This window comes from Pipistrellus hanaki (genome assembly GCF_964339955.1).
Source record: "Pipistrellus hanaki genome assembly, chromosome: 9".
Lineage (NCBI taxonomy): Eukaryota > Metazoa > Chordata > Mammalia > Chiroptera > Vespertilionidae > Pipistrellus > Pipistrellus hanaki.
The window spans coordinates 17,870,838-17,886,052 of NC_140511.1; the positions used below are offsets into that span (position 1 = coordinate 17,870,838).

General features: G+C 40.4%; 1 protein-coding gene across 1 annotated transcript in view; it reads left to right on the forward strand.

Moving 5' to 3' along the window:
• The first annotated feature begins 6,841 nt into the window (after positions 1–6,841).
• RAB39A (RAB39A, member RAS oncogene family) overlaps positions 6,842–15,215 on the forward strand; it is a 28,297-nt gene continuing 19,923 nt past the window's right edge. Inside the window, exon 1 of the mRNA XM_084895166.1 lies at positions 6,842–7,251. Coding sequence (XP_084751292.1) covers positions 7,025–7,251 — 227 coding nt within the window. The 5' untranslated portion in view covers positions 6,842–7,024. The remainder of the gene's footprint in view (positions 7,252–15,215) is intronic.

The window sequence follows — 15,215 nt, forward strand, 5'->3', positions numbered from 1 at the left end:
AGGTAGGCTATAGAATTGGACATTGGTCCAGCTGAGAGATGACAGAGGTCTTACTAATGAAATGACTGTAAAGTCTTATCTTTTTAATTTGGAGGAGTATAAGGAGGAAATTCTACCACTCAGACACCCCTTACTACAAATATAACAAAATTAAAATAATGCCCAGACAAGTTAGAAAATTATTATTACATTTTTTAAAAGTATAAACTGACTTCTAATTCACTTTAGATGGTCTGTCCCCTTCAGAAAAGAAAAATTGTAAAATCACAAATCATAATTTTTTAGAGCATGGAGAAAGGCATGAGCATGCATTCCAAGTTGACTCCTAATTTTTCCAACCACACTATTCATATATTGCATTCGCAATTGTTTCCATCCACACTATTCATATATTCTGGAAAAGCTCTGTTTGACTCAAACAGTCCCATTAGATAAATAAAAGTTAAATGAGGCTAGTTAATCAGTTCCAATAAGAACCTTGGTTCTATTTTAATCTGTCTCTGATTATGAAGATCAGGATATTTAGGGTAGTGAGGATCTTAATCTCTTCATATGGACTCATAACAGCCTGTCTCATGATTCCCTGGCGGAACCACTAAGAAAATACTTAGTTTTAATATTACATTGAATTTATTATCAAATTAATCCTGGTAGCAAAAGGTTATGAGACAATTTATAAATACAAATTATAACTGATAAAACCATGTATCTACTCTCCATACCCAGAAATCGTCTTTAATTATCATACAAAGTTTAAAACGGTGCTTCCATTTACTAAGGTGGAAGACTGAGAGAGGAGCAGGGTCTTTTTGGTGTTTTCTCACTTGTGTATTATAATCCATACTGAGTATATAAAGCACCTCTTAGTGTTTAATGTAGCAAACACAAAGAGCACATGGAGAATTTCTGAGTGCTTTAAGAGACTCTCAAAGCCAGAAGATGCATTAGAGCTCATCTAGATCACTGGCTTTTGAAATGTTTTGCCTTTATCCAAAAGAAATACATTTTGACCATCACACATACACACACACACACACACACACACACACACACCCTCCCATATACTTTAAATAATCTCTAGATTACTTACAATACATAATACAATGTAAATGCTATGTAAATAATTGTTACACTGTAGCGTTTAGGGAATAATGATAAGGAAGAATAAGTCTGTGCATGTTCAGTACAGTTGCAACCATCCGAGGCCTAACTACATAGTACATATCAGCCACTTTTAAAAATCTGAGTAATTTTGATCCAAGGTGGGTTGAATCTGTGGTTATGAAACCCATATATACAAGGGTCCAACTGTATTTTAAGCCACTCTGTTTCTGGTACTTTTTAAAAAATTGACTTGAGAGAGAGAAAGGGACAAAAAGAGAGAGAGAGAGAGAGAGAGAGATGAGAGAGACATCTATGCAAGAGAGAGAGAAGCATCAATCGACTGCCTCCCATATGTGCTCTTACCAGGGATTGAACCTGCAACCTAGGTATGCACCCTGACCAGGAATCAAACCTGTCACACTTTGGTATATAGGATGGTACGCCAAGTAACTGAACCACACAGGCCAAGGCTGTGTCTGGTACTGTACCAAACTAATAGTACAGTCTAAAGTAATGAAGCTGAACAAAGTCAGTGACAGGGGGCATTTAAAAGCATTCTAAATATGAAAGATATTGATGAGGTAAAAACAACAGGATTTAATGATTGGCTGACTATACCCAAAGAGAGGGTAGAATCCAAGATGGATACATACCACAAACACCCCCAGCCTCCAAATCCAACACCACAAGCAATCACTTGTCTAAGGAGCTATAATACATACTAAAGCCATGAACCAACCTGTAAATAAATAGGAAAAGAAAACATGGCAAGAAAGCTACTGAGTTCACTTTTGGGACATTATAGAGAATATATTTTTGACACAAAGGGAAGGCATTGTTCTATCTTTTCTCCAGGACTGCTAATAACCCATATACCCCATCCAAAGGGATTGGCCTGCTAGATGTTCCCATCCCACTGGCCATATCTCTTTGGTATGAATACCTGTTCCAAACTGGATCAACTAGTTGTTTCTGCAGAGAAATGGAAATCAGTCTCCAGATGTATCTAGATATCTAACATGAAAACTATAGCAACTTTAGTCTTTCATACCCAGACTAAACAACAGAGAAAACTGGTCTGCAGATAAATCAGAATTAAGCACATGGTAGTAGGAAGTAAATATAAGAGGGACAAAGACATACGCTCCTTGGATTCCTTACAGCTTTCCCTTTTCTGGTTCTAATCCCTTTCTAATACCAGCTACATTCCTTCCTGTGGATTCTGTAGAACGGTCACTGTATCCTTCTAAGTTCACTCATCTTTTTACATCCCCCTAATGGAGTTTGTTTCCAAGAAACCTAACCAATACAGATGTGTTGAGTCTGAAATGTGTGCCCAACAACTAAGAGGAGAAATAGCTGGAAATGTGGGTCTGAAAGCAGAGCTGAGGTTGGGGTAAGAGGGTAACCAAAGTCACTAAAGCAGATGAAGTCACTGATATGGAATATAGAATTTATGAAATTGGCGCAGAAGTGACAGTTGGACACTTTGAGGTTCAGGAAAGACCCTTTATTTAAAGCAGCGCTGCTGGTTCAGGGAACCCTAAAATCCAAATCCTGGACAATGAGATGAGATTTTCTCTATATATATTGAAAAGGTTAAAGAGACTAAAATGGGGCAAAGAAAGACTTATTGTGCTTAGCAGATGTCTTGCAGAAAGCTTGCAGCCTTGAGCACAGCACAGCTCAAATAACTAGAAGAACCAAGGATGGACCAGACCCTTATGTCAGCAGAGCGGCTTACAGCCAGCAAAAATGAATAAAAACCTCTCTCTCCCTGCTCTCCTCACTGATGCCTTTCTCCGTCTCAGCCCACCTGCACCCAGGTGTCGGGATAAAATCTTCTTTGATACATTATGGCATCATGTCATAGGTACACGACCCCTGCCCACTCAGAACCTTTCATATATATTCCTGAGTTTGTTTCTCTTGTAGCGGCCTCTCACAGGCTCCCCCACCTTCCACCCCTTGAGAATCAGTTAGAATGGTTAACTTAGATTGTATCTAATGTCCATCCTGGATGGCACCAGTGACCTCCCTCTAGTTATGGCCCCTTGTAGATTGGAAGTATTTGGGTAAACAGCTCTTGCAGGACCAGATAATTAAGAAGGACAGCGACTAGACTGTAGGCTAACAAGAATGTGCCTTAGGGGCATTGATTAACTTCCGGTACAGAGTCCCTGCTAGTCCCTTACATTCTTTCACAAATGGAGTTAATTATCGGCTAGCAAGAGAGTGCAGTAGAAAGCAGGTTACTGGGACTAATTCGGATTGCTAGCCCCAAAAATGCCTTATGCTTCCCATCACCATAAACTGCTCAAAGAGAATGGGGAAAAGGGGAAGAGGATGAAGAAAGGAAATACAGATCTCTTAGGAACTTCAATAGATGTAGTGTAAGAAATGGGTCACAGAAAGAGAAGTCAGTGACGAAGTTTAAAAAGAACAAGAAACTAAGAGAGAAGGTTTTTATTTTTTAATAATTCTTTATTGTTGAAAGTATACATATGTCTTCTTTTTCCCCCATTGACCTCCTTCAGCCTGTCCCTCCCCCCTCCCCCTAGGCCTTCAGCACCCTATTGTCTGTGATCATAGGTATGCATATATGCATACAAGGTCTTCGGTTGATCACCTCTCACCTACTAACCCTCCCCTACCTTCCCTCTGAGATCCTGCACTCTGTTCCATGTTAGGAGAGGTGTTCTTTTAAAAATATAATTTATTGATTTTTTTTATTTTTATGTTTTACAGAGAGGAAGGGAGAGAAAGTTAGAAACATCAATGAGAGAGAAACATTGATCAGCTGCCTCTTGGATACCCGCTACTGGGGATGTGCCCACAACCAAAGTACATGCCCTCGATCAGAATCAAACCTAGTACCCTTCAGTCCACAGGCCAACGCTCTATCCACTGAGCCAAACCGATTAGGGCAGGAGAGGTTTTTATAGAAGCCAGTAAGAGTTTTCAGGTTGTACTTATAGGAAATCCAACCACAAGTAGCTTAAACAGGTACTGAATTACGATGTCCAGGGCTGGTGCATAAAATCAACAAGTCCATGAGGGACTTCGACTCTTCCCCTCTCTCCTACCACCATCTTTAGCATCTAGCGTTCATATTTATGGTCAGAAGGTGGTTGTTACCCTTTCCAGGTAGAAGGAAAAGGAAAAGAGAAAGGATGAAGGGTGGTAAGTGTGCCCGTCTCTTATCAGAAAAGCAAAAAACGTTACCAGAAGCCATACTAATGTCTCATTGGTCTAACTCTTCCAGTTGGCCATCCCTAACTGGAGGACTACAAGAACTGGTTGAGAGTTGAGTCAGCCACTTAGCTTTTTGCAACAGAATATAATCAACAAAAGTTATCAGGAAGTCAAGAAGAATAACTAGAGCCAAAACCGGTTTGGTCAGTGGTAGAGCGTCGGTCTGCGGACTGAAAGGTCCCGGGTTTGATTCCGGTCAAGGGCATGTACATTGGTTGCGGGCACATCCCCGGTAGGGGGTGTGCAAGAGGCAGCTGGTCGATGTTTCTCTCTCATCGACGTTTCTGGCTCTCTATCTCTCTCCCTTCCTCCTCTCTGTAAAATATCAATAAAAAATATATTTTTTTAAAAAAAGAAGAAGAACTAGAGAGATTGGGGTGGGAGGACACAGCAGGACAAAGCAGCTGTGTTGCAAAGCTCCTAACATCCTTATCCAAAGCAATTTCAGGGTGTATCAGGCATAGAGTTGCTAAAGACAAACTGGTGGGTGAGAAATGAGAATGGTTCTTTCCTAAGGTTTGAAAAAGAATAATGTAGGAGGCAAAAATCTAAAGGAGAGGCATAACTGCCCAGCTGGCGTGGCTCAACGGGTTGAGGGAGGAGGTCAAGGTTGGATTTCCCGTCAGGACACATGCCAGGACTGCAGGCTCCATCCCAGTATGGGGCTTGCAGGAGGCAGCCTGTGGATGATTCTTTCTGTTAAGGTTAAATAAATAAATAAATAAAATAAAATAAAATAAAATAAAAAATTGAAACCTGTAAAGAATTTTTGTGAGTTTATTTGAGCCAAACTGTTGACATATGCTGAGAAGCAGAACCTCAACAAATTGAGATAATGCTCCGGAGTATAGCGGATTACATTTGTATTTATACATTGCAATCAAAGGAGGGACATTCGTGAGTTCTATGAAATCCATTGGTGATAGATTAAGGAGGTGGGATAAACCAAAGCCAGGAAAACCCCTGGGATTGGATAAAAAGTGAAATGATGGACACATACTTAGGTGGGTGCAGGAACAATGAACATGATAATGAAGGAATTTGTGGTATCTGTCCTGGTGCCCACCACATTTGGTTGTACCCCAGGGGCTCCAGATAAATGGAAGTTACAAGTTACCCAGACATTTCAAGGGTATGTTGTCATAGATGCAAAAAGACAGATAGGCTCAGTGAAGGTAAAGGTTGACCTTGTCAGTGAAGATACTGGCCCAGGATGTAACTGCCCACCATCACTGAGTTTAAAGTTTAATTTCAGACCATCCTTTGTGGTTACTTTAGAGCTCTGAGTTTGCAAGACCACCATGCAGCATGTGGCCCCTTTCGTCCACATCTCTCATCATTGATGTTTCCATCTTTTTCTCCTCCCTTCCTCTCTGAAGTCAATAAAAAAATTAAGGATAGGCATAATGGAGAGATATTTTGCTTGGCTTTAAGACTGTGGATACTTGAGCATGTTTATAGGCTGAGGAGTAGAAACTACTGGAAAGGGGGAGATTTGAGGTTTAAATCTATGAAGAAAAAAAAAAGTCCAAAAACATAGGTGGCAAAGGATTAAACATATCCTCTTTCTCCAAAACAAGGAAGGATAATAGCGTTTAGATGTGGGCATGAAAAAACGTGGAGTTGTTGAAAATTCTATTTTCCAAAAAATACTTTAAAACTGTTTTAAGAGATAAACTTTGAATCCAGTACTTTCCAGTTTTAAGAAAGGCATGAGAAAGCAGTAAGACCTCACCAGAATTTAAGTGTGCTTTGTTTATTTAGGTCCCTGCTGAGACCCCTTTCAGGTTGTTCTGATTTACAGAACAGAGACGGAGAAGATTGGGGTCTTTTCTGAGTATCTCCACATCTCACTTTTCTTCATCCTCTCCTTTCCGGGGCTGGAGATGACACCTGCCATCTTTCTGGGCTGAACGCGGCGAGAAGATGCTGGCGGCGGGAGCCACCGCAAAGGCCCTTCGGGAAGCATCCAGAACTTGCTCTGAACATTTCCTTCCTTCGGACTGTCCTTCCCCTCGGGACGCCTCGGAGTGACGCTCTGAAACACGAGGGAGCAGGAAGCCGCAACCAGAACCTTCGGAAACCCGGGCAGGCAAGCCCGGAGGCCACAGGGATGGCCAAGCCCGTTAAAGCAGTGACAGCAGTGACTCAGGCTCCGGCGGCCCCGACTTCCAAAGGCACCGCGGGAACCGGGCAAGCCCGCCCCGACGCGTGACAGAAAAACGATCCTCACTTTTCATTGGCTGGCCACCCTGGAATCTTTATTCCCATTGGCTGTTGCTCCTGTCACGTCCCTTCACCATACCCACTTTCCCGTCGGCGCCCAGTGAGCTCTGCGGGAACGTGATTTCCCCAAATCGGGGCGGGAGCCCGCGCGGCTGGCTGGACCCTCCTCCCCGGCGCGGCCCGCCCCGCCCCCGGCCCCGGCCCCGGCCCGGCCCGGCCCGGCCGCCCCGCCTCCCCCTCCGAGAGGGCGGGGTCCGGGCGGCGGCCGGGGCCGCAGGAATGTGCTGGAAGCAGGCGGGCCGGCGCCCGGAGGTGCTGAAGGGACAGTTCCCGCCGCCGCCGCCGCCGCCGCCGCCGCCGCCGCTGCCGCCGCCGAACTTGCCGGGCGGCCGCGGGGAGGGTGGGGCGGCCCCGGAGCCGGCCGGCCGGGCGCGTCGGGATGGAGACCATCTGGATCTACCAGTTCCGCCTCATCGTGATCGGCGACTCCACGGTGGGCAAGTCGTGCCTCCTGCACCGCTTCACGCAGGGCCGCTTCCCGGGGCTGCGCTCCCCCGCCTGCGACCCCACGGTCGGCGTGGACTTCTTCTCGCGCCTGCTGGAGATCGAGCCCGGCAAGAGGATCAAGCTGCAGCTCTGGGACACGGCGGGGCAGGAGCGCTTCAGGTAGGCCGCCGGCGCCGCGCCCCGGGGACCCCGGGGACCCCGCACCCGCCGCCCTTCCTGCCCCACGCGCCGGCGCCCGGAGCCCCGGTCCGGGGAGGCTTGCTGGCCCTTCCCCTCGAAAGTTGCAGACCCTCCATTCTCGCTTCCCTCTTTGCCCCACCACCCGCAGCCAGCATCCATTCCCTCCCAGGGTCGACTTCCTCCTCCGCAATTTCTCACTTCTTTCTTTGGCACCCATTTCCTGCGCCCCCCTTTTCACCCATCCCTTTACTCGCCTGAACCGAGGGAACCCTCGCCGAACCCCTTCTTCCCCAGCCCGCGCTGCTCCTGCTGGTATTTTGATCCCCAACTCTTCGGTTCCCGGTCTGCCTTCTCCTTCCCTTCCCCTCCCTCCCCAAACTCTGCTTCCCTTACCGCACACACCCTGCCGGCCACCCTCCGCGGAGCTCCCCTTTTCCCCCCCGAACCTAGCCGCTCCCCCCGCTGCGGGGCCCGGCCCGGGAGAACGGCCAAGGAGGGTTCCCAGGTTCGTGATTGGTCCCGTTAGCTGCACCGCAGCAGTGAGCGCTCCTGCGGGAGCTCACCAGCATCGCATCGCCGAGGGAGATGGATGCGGTGATGGTTTGAACTCCTCGCAGCACCGAATGCGGTCCTCAGAGATACTGGCCATGACCCGGGGGGGGGGGGGGGTTGTCTTGTACAACTAGGTGTGACATCAAGGGACACGGGCACAGCTCAGGGTTTGGTGTTTTGTTTTTTGAACTTTTCCAAAATGTTCTTTATTGATTATGGTATCACGTAATTGTTCTCATCCCCTTATTCCCATCCCAAATCCCTCCCCACGAATGCCCCCACCCCCCTCAGCTCAGGGTTTTTTGCTCTTTTTTTTTTTTTTTTTTTTTTTAAAGGGTTGAGTTCTCTTTACAAGTTTATCATCGTTGGTGCTTTGGTGGGGAAAAGGTGTACTGAGATTGGTCGGGAACTTTGTTGTATTTATAACGTTCCAAGGCGAACATACGTTTCTAAACAAGAGGGATTCAAATGAGTAGTCTTACTGTGAATATTCGCTGAAAAGCTGAAAGAAGGATTTCACAAAGGCGACTTAGGTTATGTGAATAAAAACTAAATGTAAATTGTATGCACTTCCTGGACGTGTAAGACTGAGTCAAACACAAAGCACATTTTAAGTTTCTAGGATTCAAGGACACTTTTTTTTTTTTTTTTTTTTTTTTTTTTTTTTTTTTTTTTAGAGGAAGGTAGGGAATCTGATATGCTGTCGTCCTTGGAAATTTTTAAAAATTTCACATCGGTAAGCAAGCATTTTGCAGTCTTCAGCAAGTACTGGGCTTGTGAAATACAGTACTTCATGAGAGGACTTCCCAAATATGGTTTCCCCTCACCCGCAGCCAGCATCCATTCCCTATGAGATCATCCTACTTCAGTGAGATTGTTCCAGCATTTCAAGTTTTGGCTTCCGTTCCCAGCTATGACACTGATTCATAGAGGTAATAAGTGAACTGCTTAGCTTGCTTATCCCTTAGTTTTCCTATGTACGACGTGGAAAGATGGCAAGGGCAGCCCTTCAGAACGACATGAAAGGATTTTGATTTGCATTATACAATACCTAGAATTTCATGAAAAACTTTCCTTCCTCTTCAGGAAGCTTCCATTACTTAGAATAATTTTCAAACTTCTGATTCCTCATCTGTGAAATGAAGGCACTCTAAGGTTCCTTGTAGTTTTACCATTCTAAGGTAGATTACAAATTATTTAGCATTTGCTAATAGCTCTTGTTTCACCCCTCTAAAGCGGATATAATAAAAATATGTTTTGCTGAAACCGGTTTGGCTACGTGGACAGAGTGTAGGCCTACAGACTGAAAGGTCCCAGGTTCCATTCCTGTCAAGGGCATGTACCTTGGCTGCGGGCACATCCCCAGTAGGCTGTGTGCAAGAGGCAGCTGATCGATGATTCTCTCTCATCGATTTTTCTAACTCTATTCCTCTCTCTTCCTCTCAGTAAAAAATCAATAAAATAGATATATATTTTTTAAAAAACATGTTTTAAATGCTTTAAATTTCTACCATCTACTATGAATTGTAACTACAAGAAACACAGGAGACAAAATTTTATTGTGTCTAATTGATTCCTTAACAGTGGTTCCTGAACTTACTGACAAGAGAGTACAAGATAATTAGTTAGATCTTAAAGACCTTTCTGTTAAATAGATCATTCTCTTTAAGAAGAAAGTAAATAGTAATTCATCTTACATACATTATTTAAAAAAATAGTAACTTTCATAATAATATAAGAAAATTTAGGAAATGTTTACTGACAATGAGTCATACTTTATTTTGTCTGGCTCTTTAATAAGAAATATTTATAAATACATACATATTTCAGTAGCTACCTCCAAATATTTGATTTTCTCTCATTTAACAGGATGTTTCACAATATAATTGCACTTCAAACAATTACTGTTAAATTACTCTGTATCTTCAAGAAAATACAGATATTTATTTTGAATAATAGATATCCTTGAATATTTCTTTCATAGAAAGATCCTATAGTTCATGAAGATACATTTCTGTCAGTCGTAATCATAATACCATTAGGATTTGGGGAATTTTATATTTGGAGGTTTTTGTTAGTTTAAATGTAAGCTAACAAAAAGGAACCTCCTTTAGATGGCTTAGTATGTAACTTGAAAACAGACAAAATGACAGTGAGCCAATAATTACAACTATGATTAGCCTTAGTTTTCTTTTTCCCCTCCCAGCTTTACTATGATATAACTAGAGGCTTGGTGCACGAAATTCATGCATTATGGGGTGGAAGGGTCCCTCAGCCTGGTCTGCACTCTCTTGCAGCCCAGGAGTGCTTGGGGGATGTCCAACTGATGGCTTAGGCCGGCTCCCTGTGCTCTCTGTCAGTCAGACATCCTTAGCGCTGCCATGGAAGTGGGAGAGGCACCAGGCGTGAGGCCCACTTCTGGCTGAGCAGCACTCTCCTGTGTCAAGCATCTGCCATTCTAAGATGGTCAGTGCGCATCATAGCAACTGGTCATTTTGCCATTTGGTCGATTTGCAGATTAGTCTTTTGTTAATGAGATAGACAAATAAAGCCTTTGTTTTTAATGTTCAGATTAACATGCTAGCAAATAATAACTACTAGCAAAAGCTAAAAGGCAACAAAATAAAAATGAAGAAGGTTTAGAACAGAGATTTTTCAACCAGTGTGCTCCAAGCATTTTTAAAACATGCAATACCTGACTATTTAGTCAAGGGCACCAACCTCTTTTCTCTTAGATCATCAAATAAAAAATGGCAATAGCAAATACAACAATAGCTGTCTGGTGTGAATGAATCAAAATTATACTTTGTTGTTGTTGTTTTTTGGTCAAATTGGCAAAAAAAAAAATAATAATAATATTTTTCTATGTGCTGCAGAATTTTAGTAATTAGTTTATATGTGCCATGAAATTAAAAAGTTGAAAATCGCTCATTTAGAAAAATAATGTCTATGTGAGCATATTGTAAGTTGTAATATAACACATATATGTTAAATTATTATTAACACTACGTTTTAGTGAGGATAAATGTTAAATTGCTGTATTAAGAGAGTCAAAATTACAGCTCTGTCATGAAAGATAGAAGTTTATTTCACTTATGTAACAAGCAGTCTTAAGGTAAGTGACCCAAGTTGGAGCACCTCTCCTCCAGGCCACTATTCAGGTACTGTCCTTCTCATTTTTCTGTTATTCTTAGGACATAATCATCTTCATGGACTGTATTCCACATCAGGGGGAGGGAAAAGAAAACATCTACATTGAGCAATGTTCCTTTTAAAAAACTGAGACTAATATGGTACAAATCATTTCAGCTCTCAATTCACTGAGAAGAAATTATTTGCAAAGTTACACTTAAACTGGGATACCATGTGGCCAGGAAGAAGGAAAGATGGATTTGGCATTATTGGGGGTTGTAAAGAAATTCGAAATTACCTCTTTTAATTTTTAATCATCATAGTGGAAAAGATTAGAAAGGAAATAAGAATAGTGTTTAACACGGTGTTAATAAGGATAACTATTGAAATGGCTAGAAGTATGGAGAGAATCAAAGGTATACATTTTATTAATTAATTAATTAATTTATTTATTTATTTTGGAATACGCCTCACCTATGGGTAAGAGGCATCTCTTTGCCTTTCCTGCTTCTTTTTTAAAAATTTTATTTTTTTATTTTTATTGTTTATACAGAATAAATCTATTACCAGATTGTAGATACAAAATAATTACCCATTTACATGCAATAAATATTAATATTTCAAGCAAAATTATTCTAAATATAATAATGTTACATGCAATAAACATTAATATTTCAAGAAAAAAAGATTTTAAATATAATAATATTGCCAAAAGTGTACTAACATAGTATAATATCCCAAAAGATGTAGGAAATATTAAAAATCTGCAGGTAACAGGATTACTTCTACTCTAAACTATATTGTTTTCCTCTGGCTCTATTTTTTGTTCATCAGTTTATGTTGTTCATTATATTCCACAAATGAGTGCGATCTTGTGATATTTATCTTTCTGTATTTATCTTATTTTGCTTAACATAATACTCCCCAGGTCCATTCACGTTGTTGCAAATGGCAAGAGTTCCTTATTTTTTACAGCAGCATAGTATTCCATTGTGTAGATGTATCTCTTTTTTTTTAATCCACTCATCTGCTGATGGGCACTTAGGCTATTTCCAAATCTAAGCTATTGTAGATTGTGCTGCTATGAACATAGAGGTGCATATATCCTTTCTGATTGGTGTTTCTGATTTCTTGGGATATATATTCCTAGAAGTGGGATTGCTGGATCAAATGGGAGTTCCATTTTTAATTTTTTAAAGCAAATTCCGTACTGCTTTCCACAGCAGTTGCACCAGTCTGCATTCCCACCAGCAGTGCAAGAGGGTTCCTTTTTCTCCATATCCTTGCCAGCACTTGTCGTTTGTTGATTTGTTGATGATAGCCATTCTGACAGGTGTGAGATAGTGCCTCCTTGTCGTTTTGATTTGCATCTCTCAGATGATTAGTGACATTGAGAATGTTTTCATTTGTCTCTTGGCCTTCTATATGTCCTCTTTCAAAAAGTGTCTATTTAGGTCATTAGCCCATTTTTTTATTGGATTGTTTATCTTCCTTTTGTTCAGTTGTATGAGTTATTAAACCCTTATGAGGGATAAAATTGGCAAATATGTTCTCCCATGCAGTGGCTTTCTTTTTGTTTTGTTGGTGGTTTCTTTTGCTGTGTACAAGCTTTTAATTTTGATGTAGTCCTATTTGTTTATTTCCTCCTTAGTTTCCTTTGCCCTAGGAGTTGTATTGGTAAAGATATTGCTATGGCATAGTCTGATATTTTGTTACCTATGGATTCTTAAAATATTTTTATGGTTTCCCATCTTATATTTAAGTCCTTTATCCATTTTGAGTTTATTATTGTGTATGGTGTAAGTTGGTGGTCTAGTTTCATTTTTTTGCATCTATTGGTCCAATTTTCCCAATACCATTTATTGAAGAGACTATCTTGACTGCATTGTATGCTCTTGCCTCCTTTGTCAAATATGAATGACTTGGGTCAATTTCTGGGTTTTCTGGTTCCATTGTTCTTTATGTCTGTTCTTGTGCAGTTTGAATACAGTGGCTTTATAATATAGCTTGTCAACTGGTATTGTGATCCCTTCAACTTTTTTCTTCTTTCTCAGGATTGCTGTGGCTATTTTGGTTGTGTTTTGTTTTTTTTATTATTCATAGGAATTTTTGTAGAGTTTGTTCTAGGTCTGTGAAATATTCCATTGGTATCTTCATGGGAATTGCATTGAATCTATAGATTGTTTTGGGTATTGTGGACATTTTAATGATGTCAATTCTACTGATCCATGAACATGGTACATTCTTCCATTTGTTTATGTCTTTTTCTATCTCTTTTTCAACGCCCTGTGTAGTTTTCTGAGTATAGGTCTTTTATCTTCTTAGTTAAGTTTATTCCTAGGTATCTTTTTGTGTGTGTGTGTGTGTGATGGTAAATGGGCTTTTTTTTTTTTTTAATTTCTCTTTCTATGAGTTCATTATTGGTGTAAAAAAAAAAAGCCATAGATTTCTGAGTGTTAATTTTGTATCCCGCTACATTGCCAAATTCATTTATTATGTCTAGTAGTTTTTTTTATGGAGTCTTTAGGGTTTTCTATGTACAATATCATGTCATCTGAGAATAATGACAGTTTTACTTCTTCTTTTCCAATTTGAATACCTTTTATTTCTTCTTGTCTGATTGCTATGGCTAGCACTTCCAGTACTATGTTGAACTGGATTGGTGAAAGTGGGCATTCCTGTTGTGTTCTTGTTAGGGGAAATGGTTTTAGTTTTTGCCCATTGACTATGATATTGACTGATATTTGTCATATATGGCCTTTATCATGTTGAGATATGCTCCCTCTATTCCCACTTTCCTGAGAGTTTTTATTAAAAATGGATGTTAGATTTCCTTGAATGCTTTTTTTTGCATTTATTGATATTATCATGTGATTTTTGTCTTTCAATCTGTTTATGTGATGTATCACATTTATTGATTTGCAAATGTTATACCAGCCTTGCATCCCTAGAAAAATCCCAGTTGATCTTGGGGTTGCTGGATGTGACTTGCTAGTATTTTGTTGAGGATTTTAGCATCTATGTTCATCAGGGATATTGGCCTGCAGTTCTCTTTCCTTATATTGACTTTATCTGGTTTTGGAATTAGGATAATTCTGGCCTCATAAAAAGAGTTTGGAAGTTTTCCTTCCTTTGGATTTTCTGAAATAGTTTGGGGAGTATAGGTGTTAGTTCTTCTTTGAATATTTGATAAAACTCCCCTGTGAAGCTGTCTAGACCTAGGTTTTGTTTGTTGGGAGTTTTTTTGTTTGTTTGTTTTTTGTTTGATTGTTTGTTTTTGTTTTTACTGCTTCTATTTCATCAGTTGTTATGGGCCTATTCATGTTTTGATTCTTTCTGATTCAATTTTGGGAGATTGTATTTTTCTAGGAATTTGTCTATTTTATGCATATTGTCCAGCTTGTTGGCATATAGTTATTCATAGTATTTTCTTACAATCCTTTGTATTTCTGTGGTGTCAGTGTTTACTTCTCCACTTTTTTTTTCTGGTTTAATTTATTTGGGTCCTCTTCCTTTGTTTCTTGATGAGTCTGGTTAATAGTTTATCAATTTTGTTCATCCTTTCAATAAACCAGCTCTTGGTTTCATTGATTTTTTTTTTTTTTTTTTTTTTAGTTTCTATGTTATTTATTTCTGCTCTAATCTTTATTATTTCCTTCCTTCTATTTACTCAGAGCTTTTCTTGTTGTTCTCTTTAAGTTGAAGGGTTGAATAGTTGACTGCTCATTTTTCTTGTTTTTTGATGTACGGCTGTAGTGCTATGAACTTCCCTCTTACGACTGCTTTTGCTGGGTATCCCAGAGATTTGAGTTTGTTTTGTGTTCATTTTATTTCCAGGAAGTTTTTGATTTATTTCTTGATCTCATTGGTAACACATTTATTGTTAAATAACATGCTAGTTAGTTTCCATGTGTTTGAATGTTTTGGGGTGTTTTTATTGTAGTTGATTTCTAATTTCATTCCACTGTGATCTAAGAGATGCTCGATCTGATTTCAATCTTCTTGAACTTTTAGAGACTTGTTTTGTGTCCTATCATGTAGTCTATCTTTGTGAATGATCTATGTGCACTTGAGAAGATTGAATATTCTGCTGTATTGGGGTGAAATGTTCTATAAATGTCAATTAAATCCATCTGATCCTGTGTGTCCTTTAGAGTTTTTGTTTCCTTGTTAAGTTTTTGTCTGGAAGATCTATCCACTGAAGTTAGGGGGGTTGTTAAAGCCCCTTATATTATTGTATTGTTGTCAATCTCTCCATT